General features: G+C 39.9%; 1 protein-coding gene across 4 annotated transcripts in view; it reads left to right on the top strand.

Moving 5' to 3' along the window:
• Positions 1-26819, top strand: part of COL14A1 (collagen type XIV alpha 1 chain) — a 264888-nt gene that overhangs the window by 99346 nt on the left and 138723 nt on the right. For 3 of the 4 annotated variants that reach the window (XM_062188053.1, XM_062188052.1, XM_062188055.1), the window contains exons 10-19: positions 3139-3290; positions 4406-4535; positions 6028-6173; positions 10055-10184; positions 14716-14855; positions 20217-20343; positions 22034-22173; positions 22651-22783; positions 24731-24790; positions 26301-26452. In XM_062188053.1, the coding sequence (XP_062044037.1) occupies positions 3139-3290; positions 4406-4535; positions 6028-6173; positions 10055-10184; positions 14716-14855; positions 20217-20343; positions 22034-22173; positions 22651-22783; positions 24731-24790; positions 26301-26452 (1310 nt within the window). The remainder of the gene's footprint in view (positions 1-3138; positions 3291-4405; positions 4536-6027; positions 6174-10054; positions 10185-14715; positions 14856-20216; positions 20344-22033; positions 22174-22650; positions 22784-24730; positions 24791-26300; positions 26453-26819) is intronic. The other variant, XM_062188054.1, reaches the window with a different exon arrangement.

Below are 26819 nucleotides of genomic sequence, written 5' to 3'. Positions count from 1 at the left end.
TGTTATTCAAATTGTTTTTCTCCTCTAGGTAAGGAGCCATTTCTTTCTCTCTCATTGTTTTTAAGATTCTTCTTTATGTGTAGTTATCAGAAGTTTGAATATGCTATGTCATAGTGCAAATTTCTTTGGGCTTATCTTATTTGAGGTCTACTTTTTTTCTTGGTCTATAGTTTATGTGATTTGTCAAATTTGGGAAATTTTCAACATTATCCTTCAAGTACTTTTTCATCCCTATCTTGTTTCTCCTCCTGGGGATCTTACAACATGAAATTTAGATATTATAGTCTCATATATCTGAGGTTCTATGAATTTTTTAAGTCTGTTTTCTTTCTGTTGTTCAGATTAGGTAATTTCTATTGATTTTTTAAAACTTATTTAATGAATATAAATTTCCAAAGTACAGCTTATGGATTACAGTGGCTTTTTCCCCTCAGTAACTTCCCTCCCACCCGCAACCCTCCCATCTCCCGCTCCCTCTCCCATTCCATTCACATCAAGATTCATTTTCAAATTTCTATTGTTTTTTGAATCAAGGTCATTGCTTCCTTCTTCTGCCCATTCACTATATTATTAAACCCATAGATTAAGTTTTTTAAAGATTTATTTATTTGAAAGGCAGAGTTACAGAGAGAAAGTGACACACACACAGAATCTTCATCTGACGGTTTACTTCTCAAATGGCTGCAATGGCCAGGGCTGGACCAGGCTGGAGTTAGGAGCCAGGAGCTTCATCTGGTTCTCCCACGTGGGTGTAGGGGCTCAAGGACTTGGACTATTTTCCACTGCTTCCCCAGGCCATTAATAAGGAGCTGGGTCAGAAGTGGAGCAGCCTGGCCTCGAAGTGGCACTGATAGGGAATGCCAGTGTCACAGGTGGTGCTTAACTCACTGAACCACAGTGCTGGCCCCCAGTAAGTTTTTAAAAAGTTTTGGTTATTTTTATTTATACAATTGCTACGTGATTTTTATATTTTCTGATTCTTGGCTAAGTCTTACTATTTCTTTGCTGAGAGTGTTAATTTTTTCATTTGTGTTTGTAATTGTCCATTGAAGCATTTATCTGATGGCTTTCCCTTCTGATTTAGCTGGCTTCCACTTATACCACTCTGGCAGGGGAATAAGGGCATGCCTGATTTTTACCAGGTAGGGTAAAAAGTCCAGGTTACTGATTGGCCTCCTTTGACATCCTCGGGAGGAGAGAAGCACACCTACTCACCAGGCTTCTGCTAATACCACTCTATTAGAGAACAGGGGTCCCTCATTACTGTTCCCCACGAGGCTTCCACTGGCACTGCTGTGACCATAGCCTCGTTTACTGCTGAACAGTGGTAACTCAACTAGTTCTCCTCTGACACCACCACAGAGTGAAGGGAGAGCAGTGCTTCATTACTACCATGTGCAATTGTTAAGTCCAGGCAGGCTGCTTGTGTGGTCTCTGCTGATGTCACAGGTGGAATTGTGAGGGAATGGATTTGCTACCCCTGGTTGGGGATGACCATCTTCTCTCCCACTTGATCTTCTCTCATCCTACTCTTGCTGGGGTGAGGTGATAGGGCAGGATATTGTAGCACCCTATTGCAGCCAAAGAAAATGAATGAGGATGGAGGCTCTATAGCTATTCTTCTGTGAGATTTGTCTAGAGTGGAGTAGTTATCACCTGATGTTTTCTGTCTTCTTGGCTGACCATTTCCTGGCCATTCAGTTAAAGAAATCAAATTTATGGGGGCCTCATTTTTGATATCTGTTGCGGTGTTTCTAGGTTGCCAGTGACTTTAGTCTAGTCCCATGTCTGGGATCTGTGAGTCAAAAAGAAGGAGAACTTACCACCGTGCCATTTATTGAATCCTGCAGCCCCAAATCATCTTCCTTTTCTCTCCACTTCTCAGTGCCTTCTTATGCTTGAATTTAATTTTCAGATAAGTTAGTTATATTTAGGAGCAGAAGTAGAAAACAATCTATGTACTCAGGCTTACCAGTAGAACACTTTTAGCCTTTGCCCCTCATGATATCATTGGTCTGGTGGTAAGGATGTGATCTGAGAGGAGGGCATTACCCAGGTTCTCTTTTAAGACTCCACTTTTATTTCTTGCCTTTCTTATATCCAGGGTTGACAATGGTTCTGTTTGGCTTCATGTCCTTTTCTTTTATAGCACTCCCCTTTCCTTGAACCAAATCTGTTGGAATTGAGTTGAGCATCTAAGCAGTAGGATACTGAAGAAATTTCTCTGAACTTCAGAGTGAGAATATTTTAGAGCTTGGATTTTCCCATCAAAATAATTCTACATGTGGCTGATGACCAAGCATTTAATATAGTTCCTAGGCATAGTTCATAGTCAAAGCTGTGCTTTTTCATTATTGTGATTATTAAACTTCCTTTTGGCTAGTGCCCCTAATGAGTGAGAATTCCTAATGTTTAACCTCCTTATTTTCATTTTCATTGTTTTTCTTTTCCACTTAAATTCTACATGTCTTACATCTTTATAGAACCATTTGATTTAACATGTATGTAACACACCTGAAAAGCTACGTAGTATCTGACTCATAGGAGGTATTCAGTATATGTTCCTTGCCTTTTATTTTATGATTTTTTAGATATTGGTCATTGGTTGAACTAAAATCTTAAATAGAGAGGCTATATCTTCTGATCCTTAAAAACATAGGTTCTTGTGTCTAGAAGCCCTGATATCATTCTCCACTCTGTTACTTTGGTCAAGTTATTTAACTTCATTCTGACTTCATTGTTTCCTCTACATAATGTTAGAAATAACAGCAACTACTGAAAATGAAAATGAGATAATTCTTTTAAAGACCTCAGAAGAATACTATTAGATGCAAATGTGCTAAATTAATGTTTGTTTTAATTATTCATTAGCAATGTCTTTAATTAAGAAAGTTCCTTGGAGTTGAGCTAAGTCTTACTTAAGTTTATAGCCTCAGAATCTAGCGTGATGCCTGATACCAAATAGCCAATTAAATGTTTGAATGAACAAATGTGAGAATGAGTAACAATAAATTTATCTAAATATAAAAAATTAAAGACAGCAAATAACCAGTAGTCTTTTCTGATGAATGCAGTGTCTTAGGTTCATAAGAAATAACTTTAGGAAAGTGACTTATTTGATGTGTTTCTTTAATTTAGCTTCAGCTCTTGCCACCGTTGGGCCGCCTACAGAGTTGATTACTTCTGAAGTGACTGCCAGGAGCTTTATGGTTAACTGGACTCATGCCCCAGGAAAAGTGCAGAAATACAGAGTTGTCTATTATCCTACCAGGGGTGGCAAGCCAGAAGAGGTACTAAGGAACTAAAGTATTTTCAAGCCATTCTTTTCATTCTCTCACATCTTCTACAGTAGGGAGAAAAAGACAGAAATGAATATATAAGGAAATTATTCTGTCACCAATATTTTAAATGATTTGACTGAAATACATTTCCATGTATCCAAATGGTTCTCTCAGTTCTCCGGTTATGGTATTTATGTTGTCTCTCGTTTCTACATAAAAAACCTCTGAACTGGCCAGATATGCATTTATAACACAAATGATTTGATCAGAATTAATGAGCTCTGAAGCAAAAGGTATCCTTGGTGAATTATCTGGCCAGGACCCCTTTTGCTATATATGCATTATTTCTACTTGGGAATGTTCTGAGCTTTCTGCCTAAGTGCAGTCTGTGTGTTCCAAATTATGTGATCTCATAAATGCACTATAGTTCTCCAGGGTTTGGAGTTTCCTGGACATTTGGAGAGATTAGTGCAATGGAAAAGCCATAATAAGGCAATGGTGGCCAGCATTTTTCATGGTTTGGCCAACACAGAGGAGAAAACCTATTGCCAGATGACTGGATCCTTCCCAGTTCCTACCTTTGATACAGCAGTTCACAGAGAAAATACAAAAACATGATGGAATCGTTTTTCCTTTTTTTGTTCTAACCTCTGATTGAACTCAGCATGTTTCACAATTTTCTTCTCTATTATGGCAGGATTTATGGTATTTTTTTTTATAAAGTGTTAGAGTAGTGGATCACAGAATTTTAAATCATTCTAGACCAAAACAAAAAAGTGAGAGTGCTTCCAATGCTTCTATCTTTTCATGACCAACAGTCCTTTTAAATGCTTCTCAAAACTCCGTGGAAAAATATTGCTTATATTGTTCTTAATAGGATAATAATTAGCCAGGGACCAACAAATTTCCATCAGATATAAATTAGTAAGGGGATTTTGGAAGCATCCTGTAAAAGGCGGGTCACTTAATATTCAACAGGAGTTGACTGCCACAGTGGGAGGGAGGATAGGGCCCTAGAAATAAAAATGTAATGAAATATTCTTCCTGGGACTATTTGCTTTCTAATTTCAATTCTGCACATGAGATATGACATACTCTCATTCCTCAAACTGTTCTTTAAACAGGTGGTGGTGGATGGGAGTGTATCTTCCACAGTGTTGAAAAGCTTGATGTCTCTTACTGAGTATCAGATAGCAGTCTTTGCAATATATGCGCATACTGCTAGTGAAGGCCTCCGGGGAACTGAAACTACACGTATGTATTTCATTCTACCAGATGACCTTCTCTTAAACTGGAATTCTGCTAAGATTCTGTCTGCTGACATCCTGGATGAACTTCATTGCAAAGCATTGTTATGCTATATTTGTACTTGTCTGTGCTACAGCTGCAGTTTTGCAGGTGCTATGTTTTGGGAATCAGGACATCACACTCTGATCTATTTAGAAGTGAGCAAATTTAGTGATGGAAGATACAACATATTCATTAATTTATTTATTGCCTGTTATGAACTAAGAACTGAGCTTGAATTTATCAGTAGAACAGGGAAGGAGCTCTGTAGCTCTCTTGCTCAGTAAAACACCAAAAAATTATGTTACCTCTATGAGGAATCTTCACTAAATTCATCGAAAGTATGTATTAATCTATGAATGGATTTCAAATTTTAAACCAAGTAAACATCTTTGAATTTCATTTTTTGTTTTTGAAGTAAGCTCATATATTCATGATTAATATCATTTATATCAAGTTTTTGACTACTAATAATTCCTTTCCTGGGCATGATCATGATGTTACATACACAACTCAGAGAATCACAAGAGGAAATTAATTACTTTTTAAAAAAATTATTTATTTATTTTGAAAAAGTTACATGGAGAGAGGGAGAGACAGGGTTAAATATCTTCCATCTGCTTATTTGCTGCCCAGATGGCCACAGTGGCCACTGCTTGGCCAGACCAAAGCCAGTAGCCAGGAGTTTGATTTGGGTCTCCCACATGGGTGGCAGAGGTGAAAACAACTGGGCATTTTCTGCTGCTTTTCCCTGGCCATAGGCAGGCATTTGGATTGGAAATGGAGAAGCCAGGGCAGAACCAGTGCCCATAAGAGATGATCTTGAAGAAGAAAAGATCAACCATTCTTTTAGCCATTCCAAACATTGAGTTCCTATAACATGGTAGGCTCTATGTAAAGCTGACCTGAAAAATCTGCCTGATACAACAGTGACACAGTAATAGTGTACAAGGTACTATGATAATCCACTCGCTATGCATGTTAGGATTTATCCCTGGCAACAATCTGTAAGGCAGGTGGCAATGCCCTTATTTTGCAGAAATATGTTGGTAACAATTCCCACTCTCAAGGATGTTTTAGTCTGGTCAGGGGTAGAGGATACAAAGCAAGGCCATGCAAACTAGGGTGGTGAAGTGTTGTGGGCACGCCAATAGAAATGTGTACAAAGAGTTACAACTGTAAGCAAAGTCCTGAAATTGACATTGTTTAGGACAGCAGGCAAGGAAAGCTTGCAGGGCCACGCTGTGAAAAGTCTAGCTTTATAACTGAAAACAACAGTGGTTCTTGTTTTTTTTTTTTTACTAGCATTGTTTAAGAAGTAATTTGCAATATATCTTTAATACCTTTCTCCCTATACCTCAAATATGACCAATGTTATATCTTGGCTATTCAATTTTTTTTTCTCAAGGATATTTACAAATGTCTGAAAGTTTTTTTTTAAAAAAATCTTCTTTTGCAGTTGCTTTACCCATGGCTTCTGACCTTGAACTGTATGATGTGACTGAGAACAGTATGCGGGTCAAGTGGGATGCAGTGCCTGGAGCCTCAGGATACCTGATCCTTTATGCTCCTCTCACAGAGGGTCTGGCTGGAGATGAAAAGGAGGTAACCATCTGCTGCCTACTTGAGTCCTAGCATCCTTGACTTCTTTAAAGTGAATTGCTGGGGTCAGCGCTATGGCGCTGCGGGTTAAAACCCCAGCCTGCAGCACCTGCATCCCATATGGGTGCTGGTTCAAGTCCTAGCTGCTCCACTTCTTGTTTTATTTTATTTATTTATTTGACAGGCAGAGTTAGACAGAGAGAGAGAGAGAGAGAGAGAGAGAGAGAGAGAGAGAGAGAGAGAGAGAGAGAAAGAGAGAGAAAGGTCTTCCTTCCGTTGGTTCACCCCGCAAGTGGCTGCTATGGCCAGCGCTGCACTGATCTGAAGCCAGGAACCAGATGCTTCCTCCTGGTCTCCCATGCGGGTGCAGGGCCCAAGCACTTGGGCCATCCTCCACTGCCTTCCTGGGCCACAGCAGAGAGATGGACTGGAAGAGGAGCAACCGGGACAGAATCTGGTGCCCCAATCAGGTGCCAGTGCTGCAGGTGGAGGATTAGCCAAGTGAGCCGCAGCACTGGTGCAGCTGCTCCACTTCTGATCCAGCTCCCTGCTAATGCGCCTGTGAAAGCAGTGGAGGATGGTCCAAGTACTTGGGCTCCTGAGCCCATATGGGAGACGCAGAAGAAAAGCTCCCAGCTCCTGGCTTCAGATTGGCTCAGCTCCAGCCATTGCAGCCATTTGGAGAATGAACCAGTGGATGGAAGATCTCTGTCTATATATACCTCTCTCTATAACTCTTTCAAATAAATAAAATAAATCTAAAAAAATTGCTTTCCTGTATGAATGTAGCATGTGTAATTTAGAAAATTTTGATCATCAAAAGAAAAAAAATCACTTATAGCCCCACCATCTAGAGATAACCATTGTTAACATTGAGTTAACAGTCCTTTTCAGTGCATTGTAGGAATGATTTATTTATTTCAAGGCAGGGTGTGTGTGTGTGTTGGGGAGAGAGAGAGAGAGAGAGAGAGAGAGAGAGAGAGAGAGAGAGAGAGAGATTGATTTGGGTTGAGGGTGCATTAACTAGTATCTTAAGTGCTAGTCTGAACACTTGCCCCTCAATGTATTTTTAAATATAACAAATGGAAATGGTTTTCTGGTTTATTATTGTGAATATCTTTTCAGATCACTAAGAATATCTTATATAATCATTAGTACTACCATAATATTACAATGTTAGTTTATATAGATCATATTTAATTAATTAATGTTATTGAACATGCATGTGTAAATAATGATTCTGTGAACATTCCTAACAAATCTTTGCAAAACTGTCCCATTATTTCCTTAGGACAAATTCATGTAAGTGGAGTTTCTTTTTCAAAGGCATGCACATTATTAGGGCTTATACCAGTTATTATTGAATAGCTCTAGAGAATTCTAAAAATGTTCATTTATTTGTTTTTATCTACTTGAAAGGCAGAGCGATAGAGAGAGAGAAAGAGAGTGAAAGAGAGATCTTCCATCTGCTAAAGTGCCTAAAAGTTCACTCCTTCAAATTCAATCCTCAAGTGCCTGAACAAAACAGGGCTGGGCCAGGCCAAAGCCAGGAGCCAGGCACTCTATCCAAGTCTACCACATGAGTGGTAGGGGTCCAACACTTAAGCCATCAATTGCTGCCTCTGAGGCACATTAGCAGGGAGCTGAATCAGATTCAGAGTGACTGGGATTCCAGTTGGCACACCAGTGTGGGAGTATGGGCAATCCAAGTGTCTCCTTAACCCATTGGGCCACAATGCCTGCCCCCTAGAGAAATTTTAATGTAATTAATTTTGCTATATGCAGTTCTTCAATGCCGTTTTCCCCATATACACTGAAAGAAATTTATCTTAGTGATTTCAGTAGCAGACACATCTATCTCATTGATATCAATTTTTGGCATTAATTCCATTTTAATTGATGAATCCTTGACTTTCAAATGATTTATTTTAGTTCCTGTTTTTAATTGATAGGAAATGATTACTCTAATGCAGACATTTAAGAAATAAAAAGGAATGTTTTCACTAGGCAAGTAGGATGCATAGGAGAAGCCGTATGGAATTTGGATCTCTAATACCATTTAAAACCTGCCTCCATGACCAAATCTTTACCATCAAAAATAGGGTAACTGAGTGCCAACAGCAGATAGCACAGGTGGCAGGTGTCCCTTTTTTCCCCAAGTTCTAGACAACCTTTACCAATTTGGATCTGACATTTTATTTTGCAAAGATTTAAAAATGGTGTTGGAAAGAGACTAAGTATTACTAGGAAAGAGAATAATAAAGATAAAGGAATACTAGTTCATAGCCAGGAGATTAGCAAAAATTTTGTGATGTAGATAAGACCACACATTAGTGAGTCTATGGGAGAACTCTCACTGCACACTCCTGATAGGCATGTCAATTGGTACAGCTGCTTAGGAGAATATTTTGAAGTATTTAATCATGTTGAAGATGCATACTGGTTTTTTAGATACCAAATATATCACAGGAAAACATCAATTCATATAGTTGGCCACATCAAAATGTTATAAAGAACTAATAGGCTAGTAGAATGGATGAAAGTGTTATGCTTATACAAAAGAATACCATAGAGGAATTAGTAATATCAAATCTATATGTATCAAGTCATGAAACATAATATTGACAAAAGAAGAACAAATTGTAAAAAGGAAGTGTTGATATAGTTCCATTTACATATATTAAACATAGGACCATTTGTTGTTAAGAGAGATATACATTTGAACAACCTTTGTCTTAACTGTTGAAGAACAGTTTTTTTTTTAATACCATTTGTTGAACCCTTTTACTAGGTGTAGAGCTAATCTTATGGGTATAAAGTTAATTGAAGATAGGTCTTAGTAACAAGTAAGAATGGGAATAGGAGAGGGAGGAGGAAGAAGGGTAGCAGTGTGGGTGGGAGGGCAGGTAGGGTGGGAAGAATCACTATGTTCCTAAAGTTGTATTTATGAAATGCATGAAGTTTGTATACCTTAAATAAAAGTTTTTTTTGGGAAAAAATTCAGCAGCAATCAGAATTAAATCAACACCAGGATAGAGGTGGAAAACAGAATGAGAAAGAATTTCTGTTACATCTAAATATTTTAGTCCTTCTAAAAATGAGATCTGAATTCAATATAAAAAAATTTGATATTATCTATTTTTGAATAGTTGATACATCTGGGTGTATTAAATTATTTTCTGTATGTTTGTTTTATGTTAAGATATAAACAAATTAAATATTTTAACTTCTGAATACCACTGGCAGTCATGTGACTGGAGACTGTCCATGGAGGGTTTTTTCTGCCTGTACATAGTTGGCATGTGGGTGCCACACAACTGTGAATATCCCACTATCAAAAGTTGCAGAGTTGAGTGTCAAGGTGGGCATAACTTATAACAGTAGGGGCTTGTCATCCAACTGGACAAGCCCCTTGTTAAATGGGCAGCAGAACTAATCCAGCTCACCCAAGCTTGAAGCAACACATGGGCACCCAGCCAGAGGACTTGTTGGAATTAACCAAATGTGACAGAGGCCCACTTTCCCCTGCCTCCAGCATACTGGCTTGTGTCTCACACACTCTAGAGAGAATTTCTGATTCAGTTCCACCCACACTCTTCTGGGAACCATACACTAGGCACTGGTAATTTCTGGCTGCTGCTGCCATTTGATCAGATGTTAAGAGTTATCCCAGCGTGGCATGCGTGGGTATGCTCAGTTGTATATGATCCATTGTACCTGTTCCTAGTAAGAAGCCACAGAAGATGAAAAATCATTCCTGACGCCTGTTTGATGAAAGGATTATAAGGAGTCTTATGCCATGAAGTCTCACCTTCATTCACTTTTACTCCCATGCATGAATAATAGACATTGGCAAGTGAACTAATACTGTGTGTTCTTTTCAGATGAAAATTGGAGAGACCTACACAGATATTGAATTGAGTGGATTGTCACCTAATACGGAGTACACAGTCACGGTGTATGCCATGTTTGGAGAAGAAGCCAGTGATCCTGTGACAGGGCAGGAAACAACATGTGAGCAGAGTGATCACAGAGATGGAATGCTGCAATCAAAGTTCTATGAATATTGAGATTCTGAACTGCAAATGCTAGTTCAGATGAGAACCTTTGAAGGCTAAAGTGTATCTTAAGAAATTGTGTATCATATTTAGAGGAAGGAAATGTCTTTTTACTATCATGTATTATGTTGAATGATATGGATGCTAGAACTAAACCTTGGCACCCTCCAGATAATTCCATCAGAGTCTGAATCCAAATGCTAGAGCAGAATGGGCAGGGAGAGTGTAGGATTTGGAATTGTGGTGGCTGAGAATCTTAGCTCAAGCTACATTGAACTATGTGGCATGGGCGAGGGATGCAGCTTTGAGTCTGAAAAAGGAGGAATAGTGATTTTACAGCATGTGGTTGACATAAGAGTAAATGTAGCAGTGCATGTGAAAGTACTTAGTATGTATTACTCAGTATCTGTGTCCCATTTGTATCAAAATTAACAACTTTTTCCTAAAATCTTTGCTGTTCTTATCTGAGCTTGTTAGCATTATTTTTATTTTGTTATTTTAAAAGATTTACTTTTTTGAAAGGCAGAGGTACAGAGAGGGATGTACACAGACACAGACACACACACAGAGAGAGAGAGAGAGAGAGAGAGAGAGAGAGAGGAAGAGGGAAAGACAGAAGGAAAGAAAGAAGGACAGAAAGAAAGAAAGATAGATATATCTTCTATCTGCTAGTTCACTCCCTAAATGGCTCCAGTGTCCAGGGTTGGGCCATGCTGAAGCCAAGAGCCTGGAACTCCATCTGGGTCTCCCATTTGGTGGCAGAGGCACAAATACTTGGGCCATCATCTGCTGCTTTCCCAAGCAGATTAGCAGGAAGCTGGATTGGAAGTAGAGCTGTTGCACCAATAGTCTGATATGAGATGCCAGCATTTTAAGCAATGGATTAATTTACTGGGCTTACAACATCAGCCCCCTAATTAGTTTTTTATTTGAGTAAAAATTGTATAGATAAGGCTAATTTGAGCTGTGTGTTAAGAACTCATAATATTTTTTTTAACTTTTATTTAATGAATATAAATTTCCAGTATACAGCTTATGGATTACAATGGCTTCCTCCCCCCATAACTTCCCTCCTACCCGCAACCCTCCCCTCTCCCGCTCCCTCTCCCCTTCCATTCACATCAAGATTCATTTTCAATTCTATTTATATACAGAAGATCAATTTAGTATAAAATACTTCAACAGTTTGCACCCACATAGAAACACAAAGTGAAACATACTGTTTGAGTACTAGTTATAGCATTAAATCAAAATGTACAGTACATCAAGGACAGAGATCCCACATCAGGAGCAAGCGCACAGTGGCTCCTGTTGTTGACCCAACAAATTGACACTCTAGTTTATGGCGCCAGTAACCACCCTAGGCTGTCGTCATGAGTTGCCAAGGCTATGGAAGCCTTCCAAGTTCCCCGACTCTGATCATATTTAGACAAGGTCATAAAAGACAGGGTGAGGATAGTAACCAATGATCCTAAGAGTGGCCTTAACCAGGTCTGAACAATTATACAGCATTAAGTGGGGAAGAGGACCATCAGTACACACAGGTTGGGAGTAGAGCCATTGGTGGTAGAGTAGAGGTTATGATTACAAAGGAATGAGGCTCAAGTGCACTAGACAGGGTCTAGAACAAAGGACAGAGTCATTATTAGAGGAGCTAAGAAAGGTGCTGTCTAAGCTACAAGTAATTTTTCTGATTGAGAGGCAAATAGAACCTGATAGAAGGGGCTTGATAATAATCTGGTGGGCTTTAGGCCTTGTAAGTTAAGAGGCCCAGGCCTATCTATCTCTTCACATGGGGTATATCCTAAGGGAGGTGTGAACCTCCTAGGGGAAGGCACTCTGTTGACTTTCATTACTTGGCTGGCCTGGGAGGAGAGCTGGCCAGGTAAAGGCAGGTGGCATCTCTAACAAGAAATTTACAGTTCTGCCTGCAATGTTGCTGACCCTACTTGACCATCCCCTCAGCTGCAGTGGTCACTTTGGAAGTTGGGCTGAGTGACGGGCTTTTCAGCTTGGAGCCAATAAGATCTGTGGCTCTGACCTGGGCATCCTTCGATTCCAGGGCAGGTCCATTTCCAGTGATCCAACTCTTGGCAAGGAAGTTCATGCTTCCATTTATAAATAATATGCTGTAGACAAAGTACTACTTTGGCATACTAATGTTTACCACTTCCCATTAAAAATTAGCTCTGGGGCCAGTGTTGTGGTGCAGTAGGTTAAGGGGCAGCTTGCAACACTGTCAGCTTGTATCAGAGGGCTGATTCAAGTTCTAGCTACTCCACTTCCTATCCAGCTTCCTGTCAAAGTTCTTGGGAAGGTGGTGGAAGATTGCCCAAGTACTTGAGGCCTTACCACTCATGTGGCAGACCAGGGTGGAGGTCCTGGCTCCTGCCTTTAGTCTGGGTTGTTGTAGCCATTTAGGGAGTGAACCAATGGATGGAAGATTCTGATATTCATTCTCTCTCTCTCTCTCTTTCTCTCTCTCTGTCTCTCTCTCTCTCTCCTCCCCTCCTTTTTCTCTGTTGATCTGCCTTTCAAATAAGTAAACAAGTCTTTAAAAAAAAATTTGGCTCTGTTCATGATCTTCTGAGATATAAGAAAGTGCAGGGAGACTTGGGACCTTGTCACCACTCTAGCCTCCAGACAAGGTGAATAGTGGAATTTTGACAATGCCTTTCCTTTTAAGATTCAACTTGGAAAAATGGAAGTTTAATGACTGGGGAAGAATCCCCTTCATCTATTCTTTTTTATTCAAGTACTCAGGTTAAATTCTTACCTGCTCTTCTAATCCTATTAACTTTGACCTTGGCCAAGTAATCTAAATTTTGTCATTAATATAATGGGAATAATTGCAACTTTATCCCTACAGTCAAATGCCAAGTTTTAATGAGATAATATGTGCCAGACTCAGGGGATGCACTCAATAAATGATAATAATTTAAATATTGGCCGGCGCCATGGCTCAATAGGCTAATCCTCTGCCTGCGGCGCCAGCACACCGGGTTCTAGTCCCGGTTGGGGTGCCGGATTCTGTCTCGGTTGCCCCTCTTTCAGGCCAGCTCTCTGCTATGGCCCGGGAGTGCAGTGGAGGATAGCCCAAGCCCTTGGGCCCTGCACCTGCATGGAAGACCAGGAGAAGCACCTGGCTCCTGGCTTCGGATCAGCACGGTGCGCCGGCTGCAGTGGCCATTTGGGGGTGAACCAATGGCAAAAAGGAAGACCTTTCTCTCTGTCTCTCTCTCTCACTATCCACTCTGCCTGTGGGGAAAAAAAAAAAAAAGGAGTGCTGGGGTAGAAGAGTTATTTTACACAGATGATCCTGGAAAACCTCACCAAGAAGGTGGCAAATGTCCAGAGGCAAGAGGCAAGGTAATGAGCTGTGCAGCTATCTGGGGGAGAGGCCTGGGGCAAAGGGGACAGCAAGGGCAGTACCCTATGCGTGAACTGTTTGCCAGATTCCAGCACCAGAAAGGGTGGCCTCTGATGGCTGAGGCCAGTGTGGGAGATGAGGGCAGCAGGATGGCAGAGGGCTGGGGTGCAGGGTCTCCCCGGCCATTTTAAGATCTGTGGATTTACTCAGAGGGATTTGGGAACCATTCGGCAGGTATTTGTGCAGAGAAGTAAAAGTATCTGGCTTAGGCTTTCAAAGGAGGGCTCTGCTTATATAAGAATGGCCGCAGTAGGGAGACAGACAGAAGCAGGGACATCAGCTAGGAGACAACTGTGGACATTGAAGCAAAAATGGGACAGGCACTTCCTCCAATTTGAAGAGTGGGGGAGGAGAGAAGGCTTCAGGTTCTGGATGTATCTAGAAGGATGTAGGTGATGATGGATTGGCAGTAAATGGTGAGCAAAATGAAAACCCAGAATGACTCCAAGGTTTTAGGCCCAAATGATGGGAAGTATAGAGTTCCAGTTTGCTCAGAGGGAAAGACTGAAGGAGAAGGTTGAGGGAGGAGCCGGTAGTCAGCAGGTACAGTTTTGGACAGGTTAAGTTGGAGAGGCCTAATAGATCCCTACAAAGAGATGACAGATGGATAGTTCCCATTTTACAAGTTGGAAGTCATGGAGCTGAGAAAGAGAGTGACTTTTCCAAAGTCACATGAAATGTCTATGGAATAGCTAAGATTTGATTTCATATGACCTTGTGTCTCCGTCTGTTAGGTTTCATATTTACATCAGGCTATAATGATAGCAATAACCAGAGACAAAAAGCCACAGAAACTTTACCTAAATCTTACTTATGTCTAAACATGTGCAATGTATTACTACTATTTATTCTCTACAAGAAAAACATTTTCTTTGTTAGTTTGAGCACAGTATTAATTTTTGTGACAACTCTCTATTCAGGCTATTTCAGGGTTATGCTACTATCTGGGTGAGATTTTTATCTGTAAGAGTTTAGAAATCAAAGATGCCGTTTCTTATCACTTTTCAATGGGTGTTACTTAAATTTTTAATTCTTTTCTATTCCATTTCTTTCAAAGTGCCCTTAAGTCCACCAAGAAACTTGAGGATCTCCAATGTTGGCTCTAACAGTGCTCGATTAACCTGGGACCCAACTTCAAGAAAGATCAGTGGCTACAGAATCGTATATAACAACGCAGATGGGACTGAAATCAATGAGGCAAGTTGTGGAACATGAATATATTTTTGGGCGATAGTGTATTAGATATATATGACTGTAGAATCAATCATACCCAAACCTAGAGGTTTAAAAATACTACTACTTATTTTCTCTCAAAGTTTCTGTGAGTCTAGAAATGCAGTTTGAATATGCAGTTCTGACTGGATGTCACTCATGTGGTTATAGATAGTGGCTGGAGCTGGTGTCATGTTCAAGGCTTCGTTACTCATGTGTCTGATGCCTGATCTGGAGAGACTGCAATGGCTGTGAGCTGGTGCACAGCTCTGCATCTGCAGCCAGACTCTTCACAGGATGCCTCCAGCGTGCAGTTTTGGGGGAATTGACCTAGTAGTTCCACCTCTCACATCTAGAAAGGGGAGAGAAAGTTAGATGAAAGCATTAGCTTCTTTAATAACTCAAATTCAGAAGTGTCTTACTGTCATCTCTACTACACACTGTTATAGGAGATGTCACAGCCCCTGCCCAGATTCAAGGTAGGGAGAAATGCAGATCTTAGCTGTAGTGGGAAGCACATCAGTTCCATAAGAGAGTTGTATAGAATGGGAGATATACACTGTTGTGGTCATCTTTGGAAAATACTTATGGAAGGGGGTGTGATAGTATTTATCTTCATAGAAATATCAAATTAGAAATAGCATAGGTGTTATCCAGTTTATTACTTGTGAGTAAATTGGCATCTAAAAGACCCCAGGTAGTAAGCCTAAGTTTAAAAAAATCAATAGTCCAAGTTTGTGTAGGAAAATACTTTAAAATAATAGAGCTTGTTAAAACCCCCGAAGACACAGTATCTTGCATGAAGTGACTAATACCTTCAGAAATTCTTGGAAATATGTTTTAGCAAGATAAAGTTATTTTTATGTTTTCTTATCTTGGTCCAGGAAGCTATGACAAAGAAGGAAATATGTTGGGTCACATCATTTTTATTTTCTGAAAAAATAATTCAAGTATTTCATATGCAGAGACAAACTTTCCTGCAGTTAAATCCAAACAATATTTTACAGAATGTACCCTCAAAAGGGATGTTGTATAATGGATAGATAACCATGCACATTTGCTAACATTGTTCAACATCTTCCATTAAACCTTCTGAAGTCCTCAGGGAAAACAATCCTAAAGAACTCATTGTTGTTTGCTTTGCTTCTGAAGACAGGAACTTGTAACGGTAAAATGAGAGAAATAAAAATGCTAAGTTGAGTTGAGTATGAGATGAGGAAGATAACAGAAATGAGGGAAGCATGCCAATCAATGTGTAGGAATAGACTCTTTCTCCTGTTTGTCTTTTCTTGAAATGGCAGGCTAACAGGTGTATTTTGTGTTCTCATTTTGGGGACACAGATGCTAAATTAATCCATTTTTTGCTATCAGTAACACAGTGTAACAGACTGGGTAAGATTAAATAAAAAGAAATTTAATTTGGCTCATGGCTCTGGAGGTATAACATTGAGGGATCACAATGGAGGTTGGCCTTTTTGCTGGCAGATTCCAGAGATGGTGCTGGGTATCACATGGCAAAAGACAAGGAATGGATGTGTGTCTTCTGATCTCTCTTCATATTGAGCCATCAGAATTCAATGTAGGATCTCTACCCTAATGACTGTATCTAATCCTACTCACCTCCCATAGGCCCTACCTCTAAATGCCACAATGTCTGCCTCTGTGTGTGTTTTATTTCCAAATCCTTGGCCATGAAATGGAGTCTCAAGGTCGCTGGATAAGTGTCATTTAAATGAAGTGTTACTTTGCCTAATATTGGAACATATGATTTTAAGTGTGGATAGTCCTACCAGATGTTGCCTTAGCTTCTAAGAATTTAATAAGCTTCTATTTATAGATAATAATGTTTCTTAGGAAATCCCCCAAAATATCACAGAATGAACTTTTAAATATCTCTACTGAAATACACTTTGTGCATACATGTAATTAATTGTAAAAACTTGCATTACACACAGTTAATAGTTTTCTGTTTCACTTCCTCTTCCTCTCCCCTACTTCATTCCCTCTTCCTCCTACCTTCTTCCCTCTGTATCTTTGCTGTGTTACTGCTCTCCTCAACGTTACGAAGACAAAAGAATAAAAATAAAACCAGACACTTACCCCAATGGTGATGATGGTGATGATGGTGATGGTAGTGGTTATGATGAAAAAGGCAATGATGACAATGGAAGCTAATATTTTCTGAGCACTTGCCATGAGCCAGGTACTATTTTGAGAGCTCTTCAGAGAGTGCTTTATGCAATCCTTCAGAACAAAATTCTGGCAAGGCAAGAGTAGTTAAATTGTTAAATTAAGTACATAAGCCATCTTGGATAGCATTTAGTTTGAAAGGATTTGGGGTATGTGCTAACATGATAGAGAATTAATGGCTGCCATTTGAGTTTTATAAATGCAAAGGCCACAGTTGTTAGACTCAAGCCAGTTCCCAAAAGCAGTGACTCAGATGCAGAGCCCAGAGAGAAGCCCAAATCCCTCATTCCTCATCAAGGGCTCTCTTTTCATCCCTCCCAAAATTAGGCTGGAGTTAAGCCTTTAGATTGTTTGAAAAAGCATTCTCAAAATTGGTTGCATAACAATGAAATCATAGTCATTTGTTAGCATTTACTTAAATTCTCCTACATCTTAAAAGTACTACACCAGAAAAGAAACCCAGTTCCAGAATTAATAGGTTAAATATGATAATTAATAAAAAGAAAAAATGCCTGGAGGTCTTTATTCAATGAAATAAAATAATCAATGTTGAAATGATATAAAATATGTTTAGTGCCAAATAAATACTTTAATAAACTAGATCCTTTTCAACACACACAAATACACACTGAAGCATGCACTCACAATCTGATTTTCCTTGGGCAACTTACTTATCCTCTTTTCTGGCATCTTTAAGTTGTGGGTAATATTTAGTCACCCTACAACAGTGTGCTAAGGACTGAGTCAGTTAATATGTATAAAGCATGCAGACAATACATAGACTGGAGTAAGTCTATGTAAGTGCTAGGGATGGTGAATAATGTTATCAATTCTTGATTCAGAAGAAAATGATATAATTTCAGCTAAGTATTGCTGTGTGACTGACATTCAGCTTAAAATAGCAGCTCATGATTGCACAACCTTGGCGAGCTTAGCCATGCGGTGTCAGTCGGGGTGAGTCTTGCATTCTTCTTGGAGTTTTGTTGGGCTGGAACTCCCAAGATGACTTCATTTCCATGTCTGGACCTCAGCTGGGGTGAAAAGGCTGTGGTTATCTGGCGCTCTGTGGCAGAATTGCTCAGGGCACCAATATGGTAAAATGGAAGCTTTTCTTCTCAGAGTTGTATGCTTTTTAAAAAAAAGATTTATTTATATATTTGTATGAAAGGCAGAGTGACAGAAAAAGAGGGAGATTATATATATATAATACATATTATATATAATTTTATATATAATTATATATTATATAATATATATTATATATATAATACATATATTATATATATAATTTAGCACAAGATTATATATATATGTTATAACATATATATATATAATCTTCTATCCAGTGGTTCACTCCCAAATGCCTATAACAGCTGAGGCTGGGCCAGGCTAAAACCAGGGTCCTGGAACTCCATCTGGGTCTCCCAAATAGGAGGCAAGGATCCAGATATTTGGGCCATCGCCCAATGCCTTCCCGGCTGAATTAGCAGAAAGCTGGTTTGGAAGCAGAGTAGCTAGGACTTGAATTGGTATTGGGATGAAGACATCCAAGGCAAAATTCCTGCCCCAGGTTGGTGCCTTAGAGATGTATATTATTTGTGAACTGGCTCTTAATTTAGAGTAGTGATTTTTATTTTTAAAGGCTCTTTGACACCTCTATCTTCATTCTCATTTATTATATTCACTCAAAACAAAAATACAGTTTAACCTATAACATGAACTAAAGATTCTTCTCTCAAGCAGTTTACATTTTGTTTAGGACATAGACAATAAAAAAGTACATAAATAAATAAAAAAATAATTTCAGGTGTGATTGGTGCCAGGAAAGAAAAAACAGTGGTAGAGAACAACCCATCTGAGGAGCTGCTATTTAAGTGCAGTCCAAATACGTGAGGAAAGCCTACTTCTGAAAAGAGCTTGGGAATAGACTCATGAGCAGAATAAATTGCATATTCACTGGCCCTGATAGAGCGCAGTATTGCTGGAGCTTAGTGGGACACTGGGAAAGTGGAAGAAATAAGAGGTAGTGCCTCTGACTATAAGATGTGAAGAGGTTATCTCTGGATGCTTGGTTTTGATTTGGAGGGAAACAGGCAGGGCAAGTTAAAGTAGGGAATTGACATTTTATATTTTGGTAAGGATCACTTTGACTGCCATCAGCAAACACATCGAGTGAGTTTGGTCATCTTCCTCTTCACCAGCTTCAAGATTTAGCCATTGATAGTATTATAAATAAGACATCTTATTGATATTGCTCCAAAATGTCTCTGGAACATGTTTTAATTGGGACCTATCTGGGGGGTGCCTGCTCCCAGGTGAGCACAATTATTTCATTTTTCCCGAGGCTCACCAGAGCCCATGTGTCTTGTGAGAAATTGTGATAAGTTTTTGTGAGGATTAATTAAGAAGATATGTGAAGTACTTAGGTATGGGTGCCCTATTCCTGTTCTTTGTTCTTTACATCTCCTTAGACCAACACCCCACTTCTCAATGATAAAGCTGTATCTGTCCTCCCTCTCCCCTTAAAGGTGACTTTGATCAGGGCCATCTTCCAGGTTCTGTCTTCATCTCTTCTCGGTGTGGGAGTTTCTTTTTCAAAGTCTGCTCTTTGTTGTAGATTTCTCTTTTTTCATCCTTCCATTTCTTACACCCTTGATCCCTATCCCTCATGTGCACTAAAGAGATTGGTCCATGTTGTCCCCAGATACATCTTTCTGTGGAAGATACAGGCATATTTCAAATGTGTACTATTTTCTTTAGCATTGGTACTCTCTGAATCTTTCTCTGTATGGTTGCTCACTTCTCCAACTCTTACAGGAAGTTATGTGTATTACTTACCTGAAACTAAAAAACTGGCTTCCCGTAGCAGATCTGGCTGGGGACAGTCTAGATCTTTACATCCACCACTAAAATTTCCTATACTTTTCATGAGACAAAGTGATATTGGTTGCAAAGTTGTCATGAGAATTAATTAAGAGGTAATAAAAGGGTGCAAGATGAGAGATATGTAGATAGAAGCTGACTGGTTTTCTAATTCAATAATTTGTTTGCAGCATGTATAGCTCTACTGCTAGCCAAGTGAACTGCAGACAATAATAAGACGATGCTGTGGACAAAAGCATAAGATGTGGCTGTTTCGTCTCCTCTATTTTGCAGGTTGAAGTTGATCCTATTACTACCTTCCCTCTGAAAGGCTTGACACCACTCACAGAGTATACTGTGGCCATTTTCTCCATGTACGAGGAAGGGCAGTCAGAGCCTCTGACCGGGGTTTTTACCACAGGTGAGCTTCGTGATGGTTTGAGGGGGTTTCAAGAGTCACTATATTGAAACCAGAACCTGGAACATCTCCACTAATTGTGATTTTGAAGGGATCACATTTTATTTTTTATTGATTTTGTTATTAACAAATGAACAATTAGATAGCAAATACATGCACTGGATAATTATATCAGAGTAAGGAAAGAGACAGGCATATCTAAGTTTGAAAGTTCTCAACTTAAAAAATATGCCTCTTGTTCTTTTCCTAATCCAATACCTTTTCTTTCATTTCGTGATGTAATATTATCCTATCTTTTTTCTATTTATATGAATGTGTACATGAAGTTATTACTGTCCAACAATTTTTGACCTACAGAAATGACAGTTTCATACTATTTAACCTAATATATCAGTTTTATCCAATAATGCATTTTCATGGAATCTACAATCTTAATAATATAGGACAGGAATACATTATTTTCATTTTCTGTATGTACCCAGTCATCAATAAATATAAAACATTGTTGACTCTGAGGGGGGAAATAACTTTGTTTGCTCTCTGAACTTAACATTGCTTGCACTTGTGTACAAAGTTAATCCTGTACAGAGGAGATGAGAAAGCAGTTTGGAGAAAAACAAGAAAGAAGCTGGATGGGGAAATAATGTTTACAGAAAAAAGTTCAGTAATTTCACAAAATTTCCTGAGGGCTCACTCTACTTGGAATTCTCAGAGTGCCCTAGCAACAAGATCAAACTGTGATCTTGAATAATAAAAGCCAGTGACATGAACATTTACTTTGGATGTAGCTGGATGTTAAACTTTGTTGTGCATCCTAAAAGTGTGTAAGTTGTAAGATAGCAGGAGGTTTGGTAAATTACATTTCACTTCTGATGACAACTGTATGAACAAGATAAAAGGAAAAAAATTATTCTGCAAGAACTAACTTATTGCTTAGGGAGTGATTTGTCCCTAAAGGAAAGAAAGCTAAAAGGTAACATTTCTCAAGCTTCTCGGGCACCATTTGTTAATTTGCTCAAAAATAATATCTTTGTAAAATAATATGGCACTCTTTTTTTATATAGTTAATGAAAAGAGCCAGAGAGAGAATTTAAGAGTTCTGGAAAGTAGGGTGGGCATCTAGCCTAGTGGTTAAATTGCCAGGCAGGATGCTTGTGTGCCACACTGGAGTGCATGAGTTTAATGCCTGACTCTGGCTCCTGACTCCGGCTTCTTGCTAACACAGAGCTGGGAGACATCAGAAGATGACCCAAGTGACTGTACTCCTGATACCTACTTGGGAGACCCATATGGAGTTGCTAGCTCCAGGCTTCAGCCTGGCCTATCTCTTGCTGTTATGGGCTATTGGGAAGTGAACCAGCACGTGGGGGGAGTGTTTCTCTCTCTCTGTCTTTCTCACCGTCTCACTCTAATAAGTAAATAAGAATTTTTTTAAAAAGAATTCTGGAAGCCCCTAGAGAACTTTGAATTTTGTTATTCCACGGTTTTCTTCATTTTTGTTGCTGGTGCGTGTTGGAAGCAGAGACATAAGTCCATACTGGACTGATCTGTGCTTTCCCTTCACCCATGTGCTTTCCACAAGCAAAAGATTCCTCAAAGAGTCCTCTCTTCCTAAGGCCCCCCGGGAGCCGCTTGCGTTTTGGCTTTCTTACCTTGTCATTTCCCTAACAAAATCTCCTGCCTTGGCTTACAGAGGAAGTTCCAGCCCAGCAATACTTGGAAATCGATGAGGTGACGACAGACAGTTTCAGAGTGACCTGGCATCCCCTCTCGGCTGATGAAGGGCAGCACAAGTTGATGTGGATTCCAGTCTATGGTGGGAAGACTCAAGAGGTGAGTTGTTTGGAACACACTGAAAATAAATCTTAAGTATGTTGCCTGAAACTGAATGCCTACTGATGCATTGGAATAGCGTTCATTTTAAAACAGATTGGAAACCCCACAAGTAATTAATATGCTGCAAGACATGAAGTTTTATAAAGGTCAAATCATATATTTTTCCACGATGAAAATTCAGCATTGCCAGGACTTAGTTATATATTTTGCAGATTTTCAAAGTATTTAGCTTTCAGAAATAAAATTTAGTAAAACCTCATAATGTCAGTTTTTTTGATACTAACAATTATTTGTTGAAGAAATCAAAAGAAATAAAATGTTTAATGACTTAAAGATTGACATCAACAGCCTTGGATTTCTTTATATTTGGTGACTTCTTCTGCTAAGAATATTTTTCATTTTTATATTTTTTCACTTTGTTTTTCTTCTTTTTATTCAAGTAAACCTAGTTACTAAGCACCAAATGCTTTTTAGGTTGTCCTAAGGGAAGAGCAAGATTCACATGTTATTGAAGGCTTGGAGCCCGGCACCGAATATGAAGTTTCACTGTTGGCTGTACTTGATGATGGAAGTGAGAGTGAGGTGGTGACTGCTGTTGGGACCACCCGTAAGTCTTAGTCTGGCAAAGATTAGCTTTAGAAGATTCTACTATGTGTTCTGGCACCTTCTGCACCTCTCTAGGTCTCTCTCTCTCTCTCTTTTTTTTTTTTTTGACAGGCAGAGTGGACAGTGAGAGAGAGAGACAGAGAGAAAGGTCTTCCTTTGCCGTTGGTTCACCCTCCAATGGCGGCCGCAGCCGGTGCGCTGCGGCCGGCACACCGCGCTGATCCGATAGCAGGAGCCAGGTGTTTCTCCTGGTCTCCCATGGGGTGCAGGGCCCAAGGACTTGGGCCGTCCTCCTCTGCACTCCTGGGCCACAGCAGAGAGCTGGCCTGGAAGAGGGCAACCGGGATAGAATCCAGTGCCCCGACCGGGACTAGAACCCAGTGTGCTGGCGCCGCAAGGCGGAGGATTAGCCTATTGAGCCACGGCGCCGGCCACTCTCTAGGTCTCTTTTAACATTAGCCCTATCCCTGGCTAGGGAAACTTCAATTTCTCTTTGCCCTCCAGAATTCTTGGTATGTCTTCACCTTCATTGAAATATGTATGTAAAGCATCTTAGCGTCTACACTGTTAGCATCATGAGGGGAGGGGCTTTATCTGTCTTGTTAAGCATCATATTCCCCAGCACTTAGCATAGTACTCAGTACATCATTTTATTCTATTTTTTATAATATTTATTTGAAAGGGGCAGAGAGAGAGAGAGAGAGAGAGATCAGATGCCTTCCATTCCCTGCAACAGCTTGGGCTGGGCCAGAAGCCAGGTACTCCATCCAAGTCTCCCATGTCAGTGGCAGAGCCAGGCACTTGGACTATTCTCCACTGCTTTCTCCAGCACATTAGCAGGGAGCTGGATCAGAAGTGGAGCATCTGGGAATTGAACTGATGCTTCAGTATGGGATGCAAACATCACAAGCAGTGTCTTAGCCTGCTGTGCTATGACACTGGCCCATGTTTGGCAGCCTTTAGCTGCACAATAAATACTCGAAAGCTGGATGGATGGATGGATGGAACAATTTATAAATGTATAAATTCGCAAACAAATAAACATGTCCAAGAGTTTTTGGAATTTTCCAAGTTGATTTTGCTTCCAAAAATCTTGTACAAAATTTACTCACTGATTCATTCATTCCTTCATTTTTTAAATATGAGATATTAACCACATGTTGAATTGCCTTAGAATGGGTTTCCTGGAATCAGATTCTGAGACAGAAAATTGCATCCAGAAGGTTTATTGAAGAGTGCAGTTGGGAGATACTTACGTAATGAACGGAGGACAGCGTGGGACATAGGGAGAAGTGGAACCTGAACCTTTAGCAAATCCTATTAGGAGCTCTAGAGCTGAGATGACCCTTCTGAATTGTCCGAAATTGAGAGAATGGGATTGGGCCTTTGTACCTCTGCATCTCTAGTCCTTATAGGTGATTATGCTCTGACAGAAGGCGTGATCTCAAGTGAGTCAGTTCCCAGAGATGTGAGCCATTGGCAGAGTGTATTGCAGTGGAGCTGAGCACCACATATCCGCTCCTAGGGTTCATATAAGAAATAGAAGCGGCACTTCTTGTCCAAGCACATTACCATCCTTAGTAGTCTTGTTTGGCAGCTGTTTCACAACTTGGTCTGTAGCACTGTTTAATTTCCCTTAATTATGGTTATGCCCCTGTTTCAAAGTAGTTGGGAGGTTTCACAGCTTTGTAGGTATAAATGTTTCTGTGAAGTCCGGTATCTATGATGGAGCACTTTTAGGTCGTTGAGTTTCAGTTTCCTTATCTGGGAAACAAATATGACCGCTATGCTTAGAACACCCTTCTTTTTCAACCAGTCAAGTTTGTTGTGGAAAGCAAATGATTTAATATGGGAGAAATTTAGTTTCTTAGCTATAAAATATTATATCCATATTTGTGGTCACTTACATTTTTACAAAATTTAAAAGTAATGAATTTTTTTTTTTTAGTTGACAGTTTTTGGACAGAACCAGTCACAACCATAGCACCTACCAGTTCTGTGACTTCAGGTAAGAACACACATGAGCTTATTTATCTACCAAAACACGGTTTGATTTAAACAGAAGTTGTGTTATCCCAGCTTCATGTATTTTATGTTTTTAACTTGAAAGGTGATTCCCCTCCCTTCCTTCTCGGGTGAACAGGTTTATATTTAATTCCTTTCAGACCCTCCCAACATCTTTACACTTAAATTCCAGTCTTAGAGCTTGCGAGTCTTGCTGTCACGTCGCTCTACCATTTCCATCCTTGCCTTGGACTCTGATTGACCTTTCAAAGGATGTGAAGTTAGCAAACCTCTTCCCCCGACCACCACCAGATAGCTTTGCTCTCTGCTTTATCTAGGACTTCTCCTGTTGCTCTCTGTGGATAATTCCTCATATCACAGTTTCTGTGCCTTTCCATGGTAACTGAGACTTGGCTGCTCTATTGTGCTCCCTGCACCAGCTATTTCCTATCAGCCCAGCTTTCCTCTCTACTGAAATACACCTCCAAACCAGCTGATGGTAATTTTCCTTATATAAAACATTTTAGAGGCCACTAATTCCTTCATTCATTCTTCATTTAATCTTTATGGAGCCCTGCTTTGTGCCCTCAAGTCCTTTTGTCATAACCTTCAAGATCTTTCCCATTTGATTCTGGCTTCCCTTCCTGGTCTCAACCATATTTCCTATGCATCCCCCATTCCTTTCTGCTGTCAAGAGCTCCTTGCCTTGAACGTGACAAGTCCTCTCCCATGACCACCTGGAAGCCTCTCCTGGTTTTTCTAGGTGAATTTCAATCTCCTCCTTCCTCTCTGCCATTTTCGCTGTTTTGGCAAAGAGAAAAATCGCTGCACATCTCAAAGACCTGATATGGCTTGACATATAGGAAAAGTTCAGTAGATGTTTTCTGACTAAACGAATGATGAAAAAGAAGATTCAGTGGAGGAAGACAGAATGAAAGGAAGTCAGGGCAGATGGGAGAAGAAAAAAATGGGACAAAAGAGGGAGCAGGAATCTTGGGAGATGAGGATGAACGTGCCACAGAACTCAATGAAGAAGTCTAGGCAAACATCGGAGAAAAGTTGATATCTGTGTAGGCCAAATGGCTGAAGGCAGCCTGAGTGAGCAATCCGTGCTCAGGCAACAATTGTTTAGATAGAAATGGGGGCCAGGTGGATGGGACACCTGTTGGATACAGGATTGCACAAGCAGGCTGAGCACACCTGCCCCCTTCAGCAAAGCACTAGTGTGAGGTTCACATGACCATGCTCCCCTTAGTACTTTCTGCGCTAGTTTGCTAGTTCAACTGCCTCTCCCACGTTCTCTTTGCAAGTATATGAATACTACAGAGCTGAGACCTTTGAGGGGTCTCTGATCTTGTACGCATCTCTTAAATCCATATTTGCTTGCAAATGGTAGGTATCATGACTCACTAACCATTAGAGATGAGCTATTCTTGCTCCATGTGGGACTCCCATTAAATGTTTGAAATATGATGAGCTAAACGTTCTTTAATCCTTGGTTGTGTTTATTCCAGTTTTCCAGACAGGAATCAGAAACCTGGTTGTAGATGATGAAACCACTTCTAGCCTGCGGGTAACATGGGACATTTCTGACAGCAATGTGGAGCAGTTTAGGGTGACCTACCTGACCGCTCAAGGGGACCCTGCGGAAGAAGTGGTAGGAACGGTCTGTATGAGTCCAGCTAACTAGAAACTACATGGAATTTCCTAACAGAGCTAACAAGGCTATTGCCAAAGGCTTTTTGCTGCTTGTTTCTTGATGATTCTGCCATGTCCAGACACTAACGCTCTTAGTTAATCCAAATTTCACTACTCGTTCTTGATGATTTTCTAGTTCCCAAACTGGCTTCATACAGTTTCTTTGAGACTGATAAAACCTCTGAACCTCATTTCCATCATTGCTTCTGTTGTCTTCACCACCTGTTAGAGCAGCAAATTTCGGTCATAAAAGGGCCCTTATACACTTGTATCTGTTTATACATGTATACAACTGTATCTACAGTTACTCAACTGTTTTGTCTGTGGGAACCTTA

This window comes from Lepus europaeus, chromosome 4, assembly GCF_033115175.1.
Source record: "Lepus europaeus isolate LE1 chromosome 4, mLepTim1.pri, whole genome shotgun sequence".
NCBI classification, from domain to species: domain Eukaryota; kingdom Metazoa; phylum Chordata; class Mammalia; order Lagomorpha; family Leporidae; genus Lepus; species Lepus europaeus.
The sequence above is the reverse complement of the archived record's forward strand: the minus strand, read 5'-3'. Positions and strand labels throughout refer to the sequence as shown.